This window comes from Mus caroli, chromosome 9 (assembly GCF_900094665.2).
Source record: "Mus caroli chromosome 9, CAROLI_EIJ_v1.1, whole genome shotgun sequence".
Classification (NCBI taxonomy): Eukaryota; Metazoa; Chordata; class Mammalia; order Rodentia; family Muridae; genus Mus; species Mus caroli.
The window spans coordinates 55,179,394-55,194,449 of NC_034578.1; the positions used below are offsets into that span (position 1 = coordinate 55,179,394).

At 54.4% G+C, this 15,056-nt stretch overlaps 1 protein-coding gene across 1 annotated transcript; it reads left to right on the forward strand.

Moving 5' to 3' along the window:
* Positions 1-950: 950 nt before the first annotated feature.
* Insyn1 (inhibitory synaptic factor 1) lies at positions 951-12,483 on the forward strand. Its single transcript, XM_021173425.2, has 3 exons — positions 951-2,009; positions 2,445-3,163; positions 11,665-12,483. The coding sequence occupies exons 2-3, from the start codon at positions 3,008-3,010 to the stop codon at positions 12,385-12,387; spliced, it is 879 nt and encodes a 292-aa protein (XP_021029084.1). The 5' UTR covers positions 951-2,009; positions 2,445-3,007; the 3' UTR covers positions 12,388-12,483.
* The last annotated feature ends 2,573 nt before the right edge of the window (positions 12,484-15,056 follow it).

Below are 15,056 nucleotides of genomic sequence, written 5' to 3' on the forward strand. Positions count from 1 at the left end.
CCCGACTTCTGCTCCTGAGCGGTTCCTTCCCCACCATCTTCCTTCCCTCTTAGGAAGCAGATTCCTCCCTTCCCCAGGGCACAGTCACCCGGACTCCCACTGAATCTTCTGTTAAGATTCAGCTCAAGGGTTGAATTCCTGGGAAGAACTTGGGGGAGTGGGGGTGGCCTGTGCGTCCTCCTAGTTATCCCATACCTGCCAAGTTACCAACGCTCCTAGAACTACATGCACCACCCTTCAGTTTACTCAAGAATGTCCTCATGGGGAAATTTCCTCGATATTTCCTCCTCAACAGGGCCTGAAAGAAAAAAAAAGGAAGGAAGGAAGGAAGGAAGGAAGGAAGGAAGGAAGGAAGGAAGGAAGGAAGAAGAGAGAGAGAGAGAGAGAGAGAGATCGAGAACAAAAATATGTTGAAAACTTAAATGAAGAACTAGGGGAACAGAACCTTCAGAAACAGCCCAGCACCCACTCTGCCCTCCCTCTTGGCCAGAGCGTGGCACACAATAGGTGTTCAGTAATGGTTGGCTGGATTCTATTTACTGAACTGACACAAGATTTGGGACAGTTTGAGGCATGATGGCAGAGGAGGGTAACAGCCAGAAGGGGAACCCCGGGACGCACCACCGTGAGGGGAGGAGGGTCAAGGGATTGTGTAAAAAAGAGATGAAGGAACTTGGAGTCAAGTCCGGGCCTCTGTGCGCCCAGGGCAGCGGGCAGTGGCCAGGCTAGTTCTCCTCCAGCCCCGCTGGCGCCCAGTCCAACCCGCTCCCTAGGGTGGTGAGACCCCCCGGCTCGCGCGCTCGGTTCTGGGCGCTGGGAGGCGTGTGTGTCGCTTTAAAAGCTCCCTCCCGGCGCGCGGGGCCGGCCCCTTCACTGCCAGCGCCGAGGCGAGCGGAGCCGCGCGAGCCCGGCGGCCTTTGAGGGAGCCTGCGCCCGGCCGGGCGGCCAGTCCGGCGGGGCGCGGCGGCGCTCGGGGTAAGCGGGCCAGGCCCGCGGAGCCGGGTGGGAAGGGCAGGGCAGGGCAGGGCGAGGGCGAAGCAGCCGGGGAGAAAGGCCCGAGCAGACCCAGTGCCTCGTTTGCCCCATCGGCAGCCACCCGGCGCCCCGGGCCGCGAGGCGCGGAGCCGTGAGCGAGCGCGCTGGAGGCGGTGGAGCCGAGCGGAGGCTGCGCGCCCGGTGTGCCTGGCCGGGCCCGGCGCGCCTCCTCCATCGCCTCCCTGGCGTCTCGCTCGCCCCCTTCTGCTTTCCTTTGCTTCCTCGGCTGAGCCCCGCTGTGCTGAGGCCCCCCGACCTCGTGCACTCATCTCTGCTGTGCTCGACACCGGGTCCCCTGGCCACGGCTGCTTCCCCTCCCCCGAGACGCGAAGGAATCCGGACTTTCCCCACCGTTGATGGAGCCGACTGCCGGGCTGGACTGAGCGGTTTCTGCGGCCGCTCCAGACGCCGCCCGGGCCGGAGCACGGACATTCTGGGTCCCGGCTGAGTACACCCCGGACACCTAGCAGTGCCAGCTCGGGAAGGGCAGTGCAAGGCAAAGGCAGGACAGACCCCGGAGGGGCTCAGACCTGCCCATCTAGAATGGACAGAGAGAATCGCGAACCCTGTGGAGCCCGGGGAATGCCGGGCGTGGGCTGAGGGGATCCCGGCGCCCTCCCCAGCCCTCCGACTTTGGCTCAGTCGCCTGGACCGGACCGGTGTCACCTCGGCTCGGGTCACCTGTGGCCTCGGGGCTTCCGAGCTCGCCGGACCCTCGCGACCCGGAGCCTGGCGAGCGTGGTGAGGAGATTTTTGGGGTTTTTTTATGCCCCCTCTTCCCGGGTGCGCGGAGGCCCCGCCCCCTCCCACCGCCCAGATGTCTCCGGTCACCGCTCGGAGGACCTTCCTGAGGCCAGGAGCTGAAGGGTCCAGAGAGAGAAGCCCGCCCTAGGAAGCCTTGGGGGCCCCCCAACCTCGTCTTGTGGCTCGGCCCCCGACACTGCTTAGAGGAAAGGCCACTGCCCCCACCCTTGGTGAGTAGGGGAGTCCAGCTTCGGAGGGAAGGCGGGGTTGGGGGAGGAAGGGTCCTCTGGGAAGGAGGGCACCCTGTGGGCATTGAAAGAAGGTTGGAGAGCTGGAGAGGCCCTGTGCTAAACCAGTCTGGCCAAGCTTGGTTGGTGGCTGGGGGCGGGGGGTGCACCACGGCTAGAGTGCCCCAGAGGAGGCTAAGGGCTCATTCCTCTAAAACAGGGACTCCTCCACTCTTCCTGTTGAAGAAGGGTGTTGAAAACCATCTGCCTCCACCACCCCTCCCCACAAACAAACAAAATAAATAAATAAATAAATAAATAAATAAATCTCCAGCTAGGAAGGAGGGTGCAGGCAGGGAGAAGAGGGAGGCAGCAGCAGCAGCAGCAGGCTGGTGCAGCAGCCTGGGAGGGCTGACGCCAGGCTCGCTCTTTCTGCAGGGGGCTGCCCTCCTCCAATCAGTTCCCTCTCCAGTGCTGTTCACATCTGGAGCCCCCTCCACATCTGGAAGACCCTGATCACCGTCCCTCTGCTGGTTCGGCTGCATCTAGAGACCTCTGCCTTTGTAACTGCCTACGAGTTTCGAGGGGATTGCTGCCTTCCCCCATCCCAAGGGCATCTCTTACCCTTAGTCCTTGCAGAATCATCCCCCTGCCTCCGCATCCAGATTCAGGCAAAGATCAGCTCTGTACACCATAGGCACTTCAAGTCCTGGAAGCTGTTCTTGGGCCCTAAGGCCCCTCCCCTTGCCCTCCTGCGTCCTCACCTTGACCCCCCACCTTGTCAGACTCTGTCTCCCTCTGGGTGTTTCATCCCCCACCCAGAGGCGAATAGGTGGAGTGGCAGGCTGCAGGGGCTGGGTGAGGGCCGCCCAAGGCCAGGGTAGGCTGGGGGGCCGTTAAGATGTGGAGCTCTGCCCGGCCGAGGGGGGCTCCGTGGAGGCAGACGAAGCGTGTGCCCCGCTGGGGCGAGTATGGGCAGGCTTGCGGCCACGTGGTGAAGGATGAACATTCGGGGTGCCCCGGACCTCGGGCAGCCCAGTGACGACCCCAACAGTGGTGGAGAGAGAGAGCGGATTCGACAGCGCATGAAGATGGTCATCGGGCAACTTGAAGGCATCCTGAGAGAACTCAAAGAAGTGGCTAAGGAGCTGAGGGAGGTGAGTTAAGAGGCCAGCAGGGGCCATACAGACCCCCTCACCCTGACTGGCTGGGCTCAGTCAGTAAAGCATTTGCCTGTGTCTTGAGTGTGCAATGCTATGTGCACATGGGCTGTTTCCACTGAGCACCATCCCCTTTCCATTCTCCTTACCTCAAATCTGGTTTGCTTAAAAATCCCTATCCCCAGAGCTGGTGATGGGGCCTTGGTGTGGCAGAGACTGAGCAGCTGTCAGTGGGCCCATCTCTATGGTTAGCACTCCGGGTGCTCAGTGAGGACTAAATCTGCCCTACTCTACTCTTAATGGGACACATTCTTCCGAAACCCAAGTTGTCTGTCCATTGACCCCACTGTTTACCTTGTAGACTCTGAGCAAGGACTCTAGGAGAGTGTGGATGACTGTCCGGTCAATCCTCACTGCTTGAGGCCCAGCTCAAAAAGATTTACCTAGGGGATCAGATATTCCAAAAGCAGGAGGAGTTAAAACCAGCTGTAACCTCCCCCCTGCCCTGGACTTAAAAGGTGGCTGGGAGATTCTGTTAAGAATCAGAGGTCCTTCTGTACATAGATTTTTAAAAAGATTAATTTTTTTAACGGAGCTGAATCCCCACCCCCACCCCACCCCCTTGCAGGACATGCTTCTGGGTGGTTTTTTGCAAAGACCAAAAAGTCACGGAGAAAACCTCTCTGTCTTTCTAAGCAGAGCCTAGTTTAATTACTGCTTCCCACATTGCTGGAGTAATGAGGTACACATGTCTTCCACCCTGCCCCCTGGGCTGTGTTCAAGTCCAAAATGCATGACCAGCATTCTGAGCCGCTGGCCTGAATTCGCCCGCTGGGTGCCATTTCACCAGCCAGGTGGGCTTTAGGCAACTTTCAACTGCTTGTAACCAGGGCCCCTGCAGAGATAGTGGGAGAATGGATCATTCTGAGTTATGGCTTCAAGGTCCCCCACCAGCTGTGTTTGGGGAAGGAGGCTGTAGGAAACTGAGGAGAGGGGCAAGCTTTGAGCCCTGTGGCTTTCCAGCATGGCCTGAATCCAAGCCAGGGCGAGAGGTTGTTTGAAGGGAGCTGTGAATTGGAGTCAGGCCTCTGAAGACAGGACTGAGAGGTGGTGGTGCTCCTGCCCATAGGCTGGGCTGCTGTGCTCTGGGCTCCATAATACAGTTTGGATGCCAACGACCACAGCCCCTAAGCAACCTTTCCTCTGACCTCATGAAGCCGAAGGATTAGGATGTCCTCCCCTAGTCTGCCTTATTCTGGATGCTCTGCACTTTTATCAGGGCTATGGGAACTATCCAAAGTCTCAATCTCAAGCAGGGACATGGAACCCAACCGGAGCCTATACTGTCTACAATCCCAAGGGGTCAGCCTCAGTACAACTCCCAGTGGGGCATCTTCCAGACTGCTGCCTCTTCTCCCTCAGCATAGTCATCCAGAACTTGGAGGGATCTCTCAGGTAGTTCAGACAAGCCCTGTCCACTTACTATTGAAGAAACTGGGGCCCAGAGAGGAATAGGGGCTTGCCTAGAGCCATACAACCCATCCATAACAAACTTGAGCCTAGAACTCAAGATTCCCAATGCCTATTTGAAGCCTTGGCAGGCGGGCTACTGTGTAACCTCAGCATTATGACAGCTTCTAAGAGATGCCTGATGCTTGAGCCATGGTGCCCAAGTGCCAGGGTTACTTGATGGAGTTTTTAGACGCCTCCATCATCCCTTTCATACTTACTGATCCCCATGCCCCTCACCCCAGCACTCCAGGTGATAGTTTGTACACCCTGGAGGTCTGAGCCAGGACAGAGTGATGGGTCCCCTCCCCCACATCTGTAGGCCATGTGTCTCCACCCAAGACTTTGACAGGTTGCTATGGAAACCAGAGTCTACCCCGTATGCCACTGCCTGCCCGCTGCCAATGGTACCCAGCTGGGTGGGGGTTGAGCCTCTGAGCTCCCTAATCCCCTAGAAAGGGGATATGCACATAGGGTGCTGGGCAAAGAGGAAGGGAGACCCAAACAGAGGAGAGATGTCATAACCAACTTCCCGTGGGCTGGAGGTTGTTGGGGACAGGAGTATCTATGGATCTCAGGTCCTGGTTTCAAACTTCTGATGTAGCTCTAGGTCCTTCAGGAGGACATAAAGCTGATCTGAGCTCCATTCAGGCCCTTCATAGTGCTTCTCTATCAGGGCAGTGGTGGGACCATGGTAGGATGAACCATCCCCTATTCCCCCATCATATCCGATGTCATGGGCAGTACCTGCTAGCTCAGACCTAATATTTGAGTATGGAGACAAGTGTTGCAAACAGGGCTGGCAGGGGTACTGCACGGGAACCTTGTTGAAGGAGCCAGGCAGTGAGAAGTGGGCTCTGCTATTCTCTGTCCTCCTCTCACCGTCCTCCTGTCTGTACCTCCTCTTCCCTGCCAGTCACCACTAGCCCTGGAAGACACCCACACACACATTCCTGAGTACAAAGCCTGAAACTGACCAAAAGATGAAAGCCACCAAAGCCTCTGCTCTAAGCCCATGAGCCTCCCTTTGCTCCTCTCCGAACAGAAGGCACTGATGTCTTGTCCCTGACAGGGATGCTGCAAATGATATCCAACATGGTGACATTGGAGGCATAGCATGCAGGAGGAGGACCAATACCCGCTCGCACTTACAGAGAATTTGAGTTTCCTCTGTCCACCCTCCCAATCCCCACCACAGCTCTGTCATCAGCTCTGTGGGTAGGGATGGGGCACTAAGGGATGTAGGGAATGCAAAAGCACTCTGAAAGCTGGAACTGAAGTGTCCAGGGTTGTGGCATGACCTACAGACATTAATTAGCCCTTGTTCTCCCTGGTTCCTTAATACTCGATGATGCCAGGCCAATCCCAGCAGGTCCCATAAACTCCCCAGATTCCATGGATCTCCATTAGAGACAGATCATCCCAAGGGACAAAGAGCATAGGCCAGGCAGCCAGAATTCAGTCCCCAGTGCTCCACCTCCTGAGCTGTACGAGCTTGGGAAAGTTACTTTGCTTCTCTGTACTTCTGTCGGCCCATCTGTAAAAGGAAGATACCAAATATTTCTCTGCTCCCTTATATAAATCACACAGAACAGACCCAAAGCCACGTCCTTTTTGTTTCATTTTCTGCTTTGCAGTGTTAGGTATCAAACCTAGGGCCCAGCCACACATGCTAGGCAGGTGCTCTCCCATAGTGCTAGGCCTCAGCCGCCCACAAGGTATCGTTTCTGAATGAGTCTAGCACTTCCATGCTCTGCCCTTATTTCCCAGAGTCTTACATCAGCATTTTAGCCAAAAGCAGGCAGGTCAGGGCCAGGTCCTGGTGTTGGTAGGGACCTCTAATGGGTCACCTGCAGTAGGCAGTTCGGCCCCCTCCCCAGTGAGGACTGGAGAGAGACTGACATCTATAAAGTGGTTTTGCAGCATAGAGATGAGGGGCAGGGTCAGCAGGCATCTAGGGGAAGAGAGTGGCAGGTGGTGGGAACTGTGATACCAGGATCTGGAGGAGGGACGGGAAGCTGGTGGGAGTGGAGCAGAGAAGGGCAGGGGTCTCGGGGTGGGGGAGGGCAGGGCATCCCATAGGCCCTGTGCATCAGAGTGTGGAACTCCAAGTTTGCTGTCAGTGAGAAGCCCACACACTTTAATAATATATCTTGGTTATGTCCCTGCCTTGCTACTGTTCTGCCTGCTGCCCACAGACTCTGAGCTCCCACGGCAGGGTGAAGGGGTCCTTATCCTTAACCCACCAGGTTCTGAGGCTCACCTTGAACATGTACTCGATTCTTCCTGTTCCATGGGGGGTGGGGGGTGGAGGTGGGCGTTTAAAAGCAATCCTTTATTAACCACCTGTGAGTCTTGAGTAGGAAATAACGTAGGGGTGCTGTCATCTCTGTGTCCCAGGAGCCTCAGGAGAATGGGGTAGGCAGTGGAGGATCCCACCAGCTTTGCATAGGAAACAGGCATGTGGCAGCCTGTTTCGCAGCTGTCCATCGGCCAGGTGCCATGTGTAAAGGTGGCAGGGAAAGCCACAGGCCTTGCTAGTAAGAGATAAATAAATGTGGCCTACCAGGAAGCAGCTGGAGCAAGAGAAACTGGGGACCAAAGGGCTGCACCAAAGTGGGTCAGCTTAGTACCCGCAGCTCAGGGAAACTCAGGTGGATTTTTTTTCTTATTATTTTGTCCGTGCTTTTCTTTCTTCCTTTTTCTCCTTTGCTTTCTCTTCCTCCGGACAGATTCACAGAGGCTCCCTAGCCAATTAGGCCAAATTGCAGGATGAGAGCCATGAATCATGGTCAGCTCAGTCCCCATCTCCCCAATGCCACAGCCCCCCAGGAAGATAATAAACAATGTAATCACAGAATTAAAAAATAATCAGTGGTCATAAATAATGCAGGATCCCCAGTTATGTAACCGACTGCCCAGGGAGCCGGGAAGGAGGGAAGGAGTGGGACACTGGGTCTGTGATGCTGGGTCCCTCAGCACTGGCTCTTGAGCATCAAGGGATGTGCACCCATGTGTGTATGCACAGGCAAGCAGGAGTGCACATACATGTGCATGCACAAACACATGCACTCATGCCCCCTCCCCGCCTTCTTTCAGCTGTGTATGTAGAGTGGGCCAGCATCTGTACCAACCCAGGAGCCTCATGGTAGGTGAAACAGACAGACCCCCACCTTATTCTTTCTTAGGCTTCCTGTCTAGTAGGGAGGCAGCCACCAACTGTATCACAACATAGATGTGTAACTGTGACCAATATCGCCCTCAGCTGGGGACCAGCAAGCTTCCTCCAGGAAGTGAGGATGGTGGTGGGAGGGAGGGCACACCAGGTGAACCTAGTGGCAGCTGGAGCTCCAGCTCTGGGAGATGTGCAGAGAGATGAGGGGGAGGCCACTTGCTGGAGGGGAAAGGGGGTGGTGTTTGGAAAGCTCAGGAGGTTTTGGAAAAGGGAAAGGCTAGAGGCAGAGGGGTGATGTGGTCCTGATGCTGATCAGGAAAGCCCAAATGCAGAGCATGAACCAAGCACAAACAGGAAATTATTGGGGGGTGAGGGGGAAGATTAAGTAGGCAAGACTGAGATCAAGACAGAGGTGAGAGGCACCCCTGGAACAGGGCTGGGTTCTGTCTTGGCCCTCAGTTCTCCTGTCTCTCCACAGTGCTCCCTCTTGGCCCCTCTGGAACATTTTAATCTTGTTTGTAAGATGCCAGACCCAGGACTCGCCTTCTGGCTTTACCTCAGCTCTTTCCACGCGCTAGGCCTCAGTTTCCCTGTCAGCAAACACAATAGCACAGTTAACTCATCAGTGTCTCTCTTGTGCCCCAGCTTTGAGATTTTTCTGGTTCTTTCTCCCCCTCTTTCCTTCTGTGTATATAATTATTTCTCTGTACTCCAAGACAATCCCAAATTACATGTAGGCAAAATGATTATTAAATCTCAGAGAGAAATCACAGATTTCAAGACAGCCAGATCAGAGAGTCAGGTAGCATGGGCCTGTTCCACACTTGCTCTCCATGTTGACCTGTGAAACGGTGTGCCAGGGAAGGATTAGCCGGTTTATGCGCTGATCATGGCCTCCTCAGAAGATGGGTTCTGCGGGTACATGGCTTCCCTTTCTCACCCTCACTTCCGTCCATTAAGTAGTTGGGAAGCCAGATCTGCCTGCGAGCCTCGCAGCCACGGGCCTCAGGGACCTCTTGTAGTCATGTTCTGAATGGGCACACCCACGCTTCAGGCAAAATGGGCAGTACTGGCACATGGGCTATGGAAGACACACTACCGTATCCTGGCATTCTGAACAGGCTCTGAAACATGCCCGTCATTATGGCATTTCTTAGGTGAAATCCTGATTTCCATCTGCTCCTGGTCCTGGCTGTGTGCTCATGTTCATTGGTGCCTGGTGGATGCCGGTGTTTTACACTCTTCTGCATACTTTCCCAGGGGCATTAGCTGCAGCAGCTCTCAGGCAGACAGAAGGAAGTTGAGTAACTTGATTAAGGTTGCTCATAAGTAGTGAAGTCAGGGCTGGAGTCCAGCTCTGGCTTCAGAGCCCAGGTACTAAAGGTTTGGGCTGCCCTAACACTGTCATTTCAAATATGTTTATATCTCTTCCGTGTTCGTCTCCCTGAGCAAGGAGAGGGGTGTCAAAGCTGGAGAATACAATTTGGAAGTGGATTATCATCTTCCTTCAATTCCACCGCCAAGAGGGGGCAGACATGAGACCTAAAGACCGCCTCCCCGCTCGCTCTCCCTTCCTCCATACCCTGATGCAGAACCAAAAGAGGATGCTAATGCAAAAGGGAAGGGACTCAATGGAAAGGCTGCTAGAACAGGTGCCCAGCCAGGGCTTCCTCAGTGAAAGAAGTATGTCTGGGTTCCTGCTGGGTGTGCCTGGGACACCCCTGCTATCCCTCAGGCCTGGGTCCTGATAGTGCTCATTCCTGCTGAGTCTGTGGGATTTCAGCCAAGCCATTCAACTCCAGCTTCCTCCTGGCACCCCCAGCCTTGGGCTGAAGCAGCTGCTGACAGCTCTCACTAATCAGAGAGTCCCATCTGAGCATGCGGCTGTCTGAATGGCAGAGCCGCTCCTCAGACTGCCCCAGCACCCAGCCACCAGGCCAAAGAGACAGCACCTGGGGGCTTTATGATCCCAAGGCTGTAGAGCTAATGATTTGATCTGAGGTAGGGAATGACATCACTTTGATCTTGGGGCTCCTCCGAGTCCTCCCTGTAAAGCTCTGCTGACATTGGTTAGACACTCAGTGGTAAATGGCATTGAGTTCCAGCCAGCTTAGGTGACTTGCTCAAAGTCACCAAGGGGTCCTGATTCCTCCAGTTTGTAGCAGGCCTAAATACCTTCTCATACTGTGTCTTACAGATTCCTAGAGTCTTCCTTAAAGATTGAAAAACAGACCTGAAGAGGGGTAGGGACAGTCAGGTCACTTGTATCTAGAGCCCATCTCCCACTGGCCCAGGTGCTGCAGGTAGTGTCTTTGTTTTGTGCTTTATGCTGGGCCACTTCCCACCCACCCCTCACCACGCCTGGAGCAGCATCTCGTGGTAGCAGTTCCCAGGAATGAGTTATGGGTTAGGACTTAACTTAGTTAACTTACTAACTGACCTCCCTGAACCCAGGCAGATAATGCCGCCAGATGCTGGAAGCTAGATGCAGTTCCTGGTGGCTTACCACATGGCTTTGTCCCTGAGTCTCTGTGGCTCTGACACTTGTTCCCTCCACTGGTTTTCATTGTTTTATGTTTGAGTTCTGGCCTGGCTCTCCTCCCTCCATCCTCATGCTCCTTACTCCCCCTAGGCCTTTGCCTAATCTGTCTCCCTCTCTCACTGCAGACAACAGCACAGGTGACTGTGTATCTGCAGGAAGGGCTGCCTGCTCAGAGACCAAGGGCTTCCCTTTGGATGGGTGGGAGGTGGGCAGGCAGAGTAGGGTACAGTGGCCTCCACTGGTGAGCTGCCACAATCATCTCTGGGCCAGGGTGGATGTTCTCTTTATCACTTCCAAAGATTCCAGGCTTTCTTCTTTTCTCCAGCAAGCCTGAAGCCTGGATTGATCTCCATTCATCAATGGACTAGGAAGTCAAGGAGGGAGGAGGTTCCAGAGCATGAGGGTACGAGAAAGGGAGGGTGACTCAGCCAGTGCCACACACCTGTTGCTCCAGTCCCCAGTGTGGGAAAGAGATCCCGGAATGAGTCATTAACTGGTGCCAGTGAGGGTTCCAAGATGCTGGGCGGGGTCTTGTTTTTATGACTGTCCCTTGTCTTTTGTCTCCACTGACTGTGTTATGGTCGGCAGCTAGGAGGTCCCCAGGGCATGGTTTTCAGGGCCTGCTGACCTCTTTTATTAGACCCCTTTTCCACCAGAATGAGCTTGAAACCCTGATCACTATACTCTCCTCACCCCAGATAGCAGCTGTGCTCAAGAGGAAACGCTATATGGATAGACAGGGTGTCTGGTGAAAGGCAGTACGCCTCCCTCCAGGGGACTAAGGGGGTGGTCTGAACAAGTGGCCCACCCTTGTGCAATTTGGCCTTGTGTGTGTTTGAGACAGCCTCTCAGTAGTCTGTAACTCACCAAGTAGGCTTGGCTGGCTGGCCAGCAAGCCCCAGGGATCTTCCTGCTTCCCCAAGGTAGGATTATAAGCATGCACTACCATGCCTAGCTTTTTTTTTTTTTTTTTTTTTAAGATGGGTTATAGAAGTCAAACTCAAGCACTTTACCAGCTGAACTGTATTCTCAGCCCCAATTTGGATTCTTAACAGTACAAACAAACTTGTGTGACTTCAGTTCAAGCACTACCTTTCAGAGTCAATGGGCCAGGAGCTAGTGTGCGCTCTCTCTCTCTCTCTCTCTCTCTCTCTCTCTCTCTCTCTCTCTCTCTCTCTCTCTCACACACACACACACACACACACACACACACACCTAGGTAACTCTGAGTCCCACCTAGCCCCTCTCACCTCCTCTCCCTTCCCCGGCCAGGTGGTGAGTCAGATCGACAAGCTAACCTCTGACTTTGACTTTGAACTGGAGCCAGATGACTGGACCACGGCCACTGTGAGCAGCACCTCCAGCAGTGACAAGGCAGGTGTGGGTGGCCCCTTTGACCTGGGCCACCTGGACTTCATGACGGCTGATATCCTCTCAGACAGCTGGGAGTTCTGTTCCTTCCTGGATGTCTCCACCCCATCAGACTCGGTGGATGGCCCCGAGGCGCCACGGCCAGGCACAGGCCCTGACTACCAGCTCATGAATGGTGGTTTGCCCATCCCCAATGGGCCACGAGTGGAGACGCCAGACTCCTCCAGTGAAGAGGCCTTCAGTGCTGGCCCTGCCAAGGGCCAGGTGCCCCAGCGGACTCCAGGGACGAGGGAGAGGGTACGGTTCAGTGACAAAGTGCTCTACCATGCTCTGTGCTGTGACGATGAAGAGGGGGATGGTGAGGAGGGAGAGGAGGAGGAGGAGGGGGACCTGGCCCCAGAGCTGCCCCGCGTGGAGCCACACACAGGCCCCCTCAAGCCCTCCCCAGCCCCCTACAAGACCAAGCGCTCTCCGTTGACCACCCGACGCTTGGGCCCCACGTTGGCCCCAGAACAGACCCGGAGGGTCACAAGGAACAGCAGCACTCAGACAGTATCAGACAAGAGCACGCAGACAGTGCTGCCCTATACGGCCACCAAACAGAAAGCTAAGGGCAAGAACTAGGGGCTTGGGGGGGTGGGGCGGGGGATGCATAGAGGTATAAATATATATATATATATTTAAACAAACACAGTCATAATAAAATTCATAAACACTTAAGGATCCGGGGCCCACAGGCCCCAAAGCCTTCAGAAAGCTCATCCTAAAACAATCAGATGCCCAGAGTTTACCCTCCTCTCTGTATGGCAGGGTTTCCTGAAGAAAACTGATCCTTCACCATGCCCACTACAACTCCCTAACACCATGGAAGTCTGTGATCACTAACCTGGGCCATTTCCTCCAGGGAACCCAGCAGCTGGAGGCAAGCTAAGGGAACAGTATGCCAGGCCAGGGCTCACCAGAGAAACTAAGGGCTTAGAGCCCACGGTTGGCACCACTCCAGCTAGACCCAGAAGCACCCATGTCCTCCTAGGAAGGCCTGTACCTTATCTCCCCAACTCCACGCCCCAGACAACCCCACCTTCATCCCCTGCATCTTAGGATTGCCCCAGACACTGAGAAGGATATCCTGCTATGGAGCAGGCTGCACTGCCCAGAGACTGGCAGCTAAGAAGCTGCAGGACCAGGCTGGTCCAATCTGAGAACCCAGTCCACTCCAATCTTTCAGTTCCCATCCTTAGCTCTGGAGTTCAGAATTCTCAGATCTTGACCCCGAGCAGACCCAAGATCTGTGGACAGTGACAGCAGCTGCCATAGTGCTGGGAACCAGGACACAGATGCACTTGGCCATCTGCACTAGGCAGGCAGCAGGAGTTAGGGTACCCAGTGTCTCCACCTGGCTCCTACTTCTGCATGTGCAGCCCCTTAGCCTACCTTACTAAGTCCTGAGTAGAGATGCAGGCAGAGTACAGCAGCAACAGAGCTTTGCTGGCATTTGATCTTCCCAGCAACAGCCTTGAAATGTCCTGAGGGTGATGTTGGCAGTCACCGTTCACATTTACTGAGCAGGTCACTGTGCTCAACACACCATATAACATTACCTCATTGCTCCATTTTTCAAATGAGAAGACTGAGGTGCAGAGAGGTAAAGTAACTGACACAAGGCCACAGAGCCTCTGCTTTCCTGTCCCCAAGAACTAGTAGTCTACAGGCTATGCCTGGCCCTGATGTATAGCAAATGTGTCACCTTGGGCCAATCCATTTGCCTCTTGATCTTTTCTACTGTAAAATGGGTCTGATAGTCTTCACCACCTCAGTAGCAGTCACAGAGATCCAGCAGGGTGATGAGTGCACACACTCTAGATAAACTGAAGGCACTACATGGCTACTGTGGTCAATGTGGGCCAGCCCACATATCCAGTGATTTCAGGGTAGAGCGGCTTAGTCGAAGCCACTTCCATGGGATCAGAAGCTATCCTGAGTCAGAAGTATCCCATGGCTTTGCCCCTACAAACAGCTTGAGGCTAGAAGATGGCCATAGTGTGACTCATTACCCCCACCTGGAGCAGAGATGCGGTCAGTGAACTGGTGAGAGCATCAGCCCTGGACATTTCTATAAATACAGAACCACAGCCTGCCAGGAGGGCCTTGTGGTCCGCCAACACCTGCTGCCCAGGTCTGGGGAGGTGCTGTGTAATCCCAGAGTGGGAACTAGCAGGCTGGTCTAGATATAAGGACAATGACCGGGAAATCTAGCCAACCTAGGGTATCACAGGATGAGATCTGTCCCTACTTTGGTGAGGTCAGTGCCCTACAAAGCCAGTGTGGTACAACCACCAGAGTGGGAATCCATTAATAGCCAGCTGGGGCCAGCATGGGTTAGTTCATACCAGTGGGCCAGCGAGGCCCCGCCCTCTCTGAACTGAACAGTTCCAACTCTTCCCTTCTCTCTGAGACTGTTTTTCCCCTCATCAGTGATGAGCTAGTTTTTCCTCATCTTTTCAATCACTATGGAGATGAAACCTCCAGAAGAGTTCCCATTTCACAGGGAATGAAACTGAGGCCCAGGGTCAGGGTCTCTGAGAGCCCTGAGTAAGGGATTTTTTCCACTCTCAAATGCCTCTCCGACTCAGGCTCATATGACTGTGTTTGGTCACAGATAACCTCAACCGCTTGTGCCCAAGTGGGGTGTACAGTGAGTGTGTCGTGGTTTTGAAGTGGATATGGGTCCACCATGGTGAAGGCCCAGAAAGCTTGTGGTGTACCTGCCAAATCCAAACCTCACTGGCAGTGGGATAGACTTCTTAAGGAAAACTTGAAATACAGACCATGCCCACCCAGGGAGAAAAGGCATTCTGACCATCAGAGCAGATGCTCCCATCCTCAGAGCACACACAGCAATCCTGGGTTCCTCCTCCACCAGGCCAGCTCTGCCTCCTGCTCCTGCCTGCCTCCAGGCCTCTGCTGGTGTCTAGCTAGGCTCCTGAGGAGCTTCGCTGCTTTTAGGACGTAGGTGTTCACCTGCCCTGTGCATTTCCTTGTGCTGTAGGTGCTCTGGAGAAGGTAGGAAAGAGCTAAGCAGACCCTCATAGCAGAAAGGGGGCTAAGCATAATAAAGAGCTCCGCCCACGAGCACATACTATGCACTGGAATTGTGTAAGCATGTGCCTTATCTCATTCATTCCTCACAGAAATTGCAAGGCACATTGTTTTACGTGTGCCTGTTTTCCAGATGGGAAAACTGAGGTCTGAGAGAAGTCAAGTCATTTACTAAAGGACATACAATATGAGTT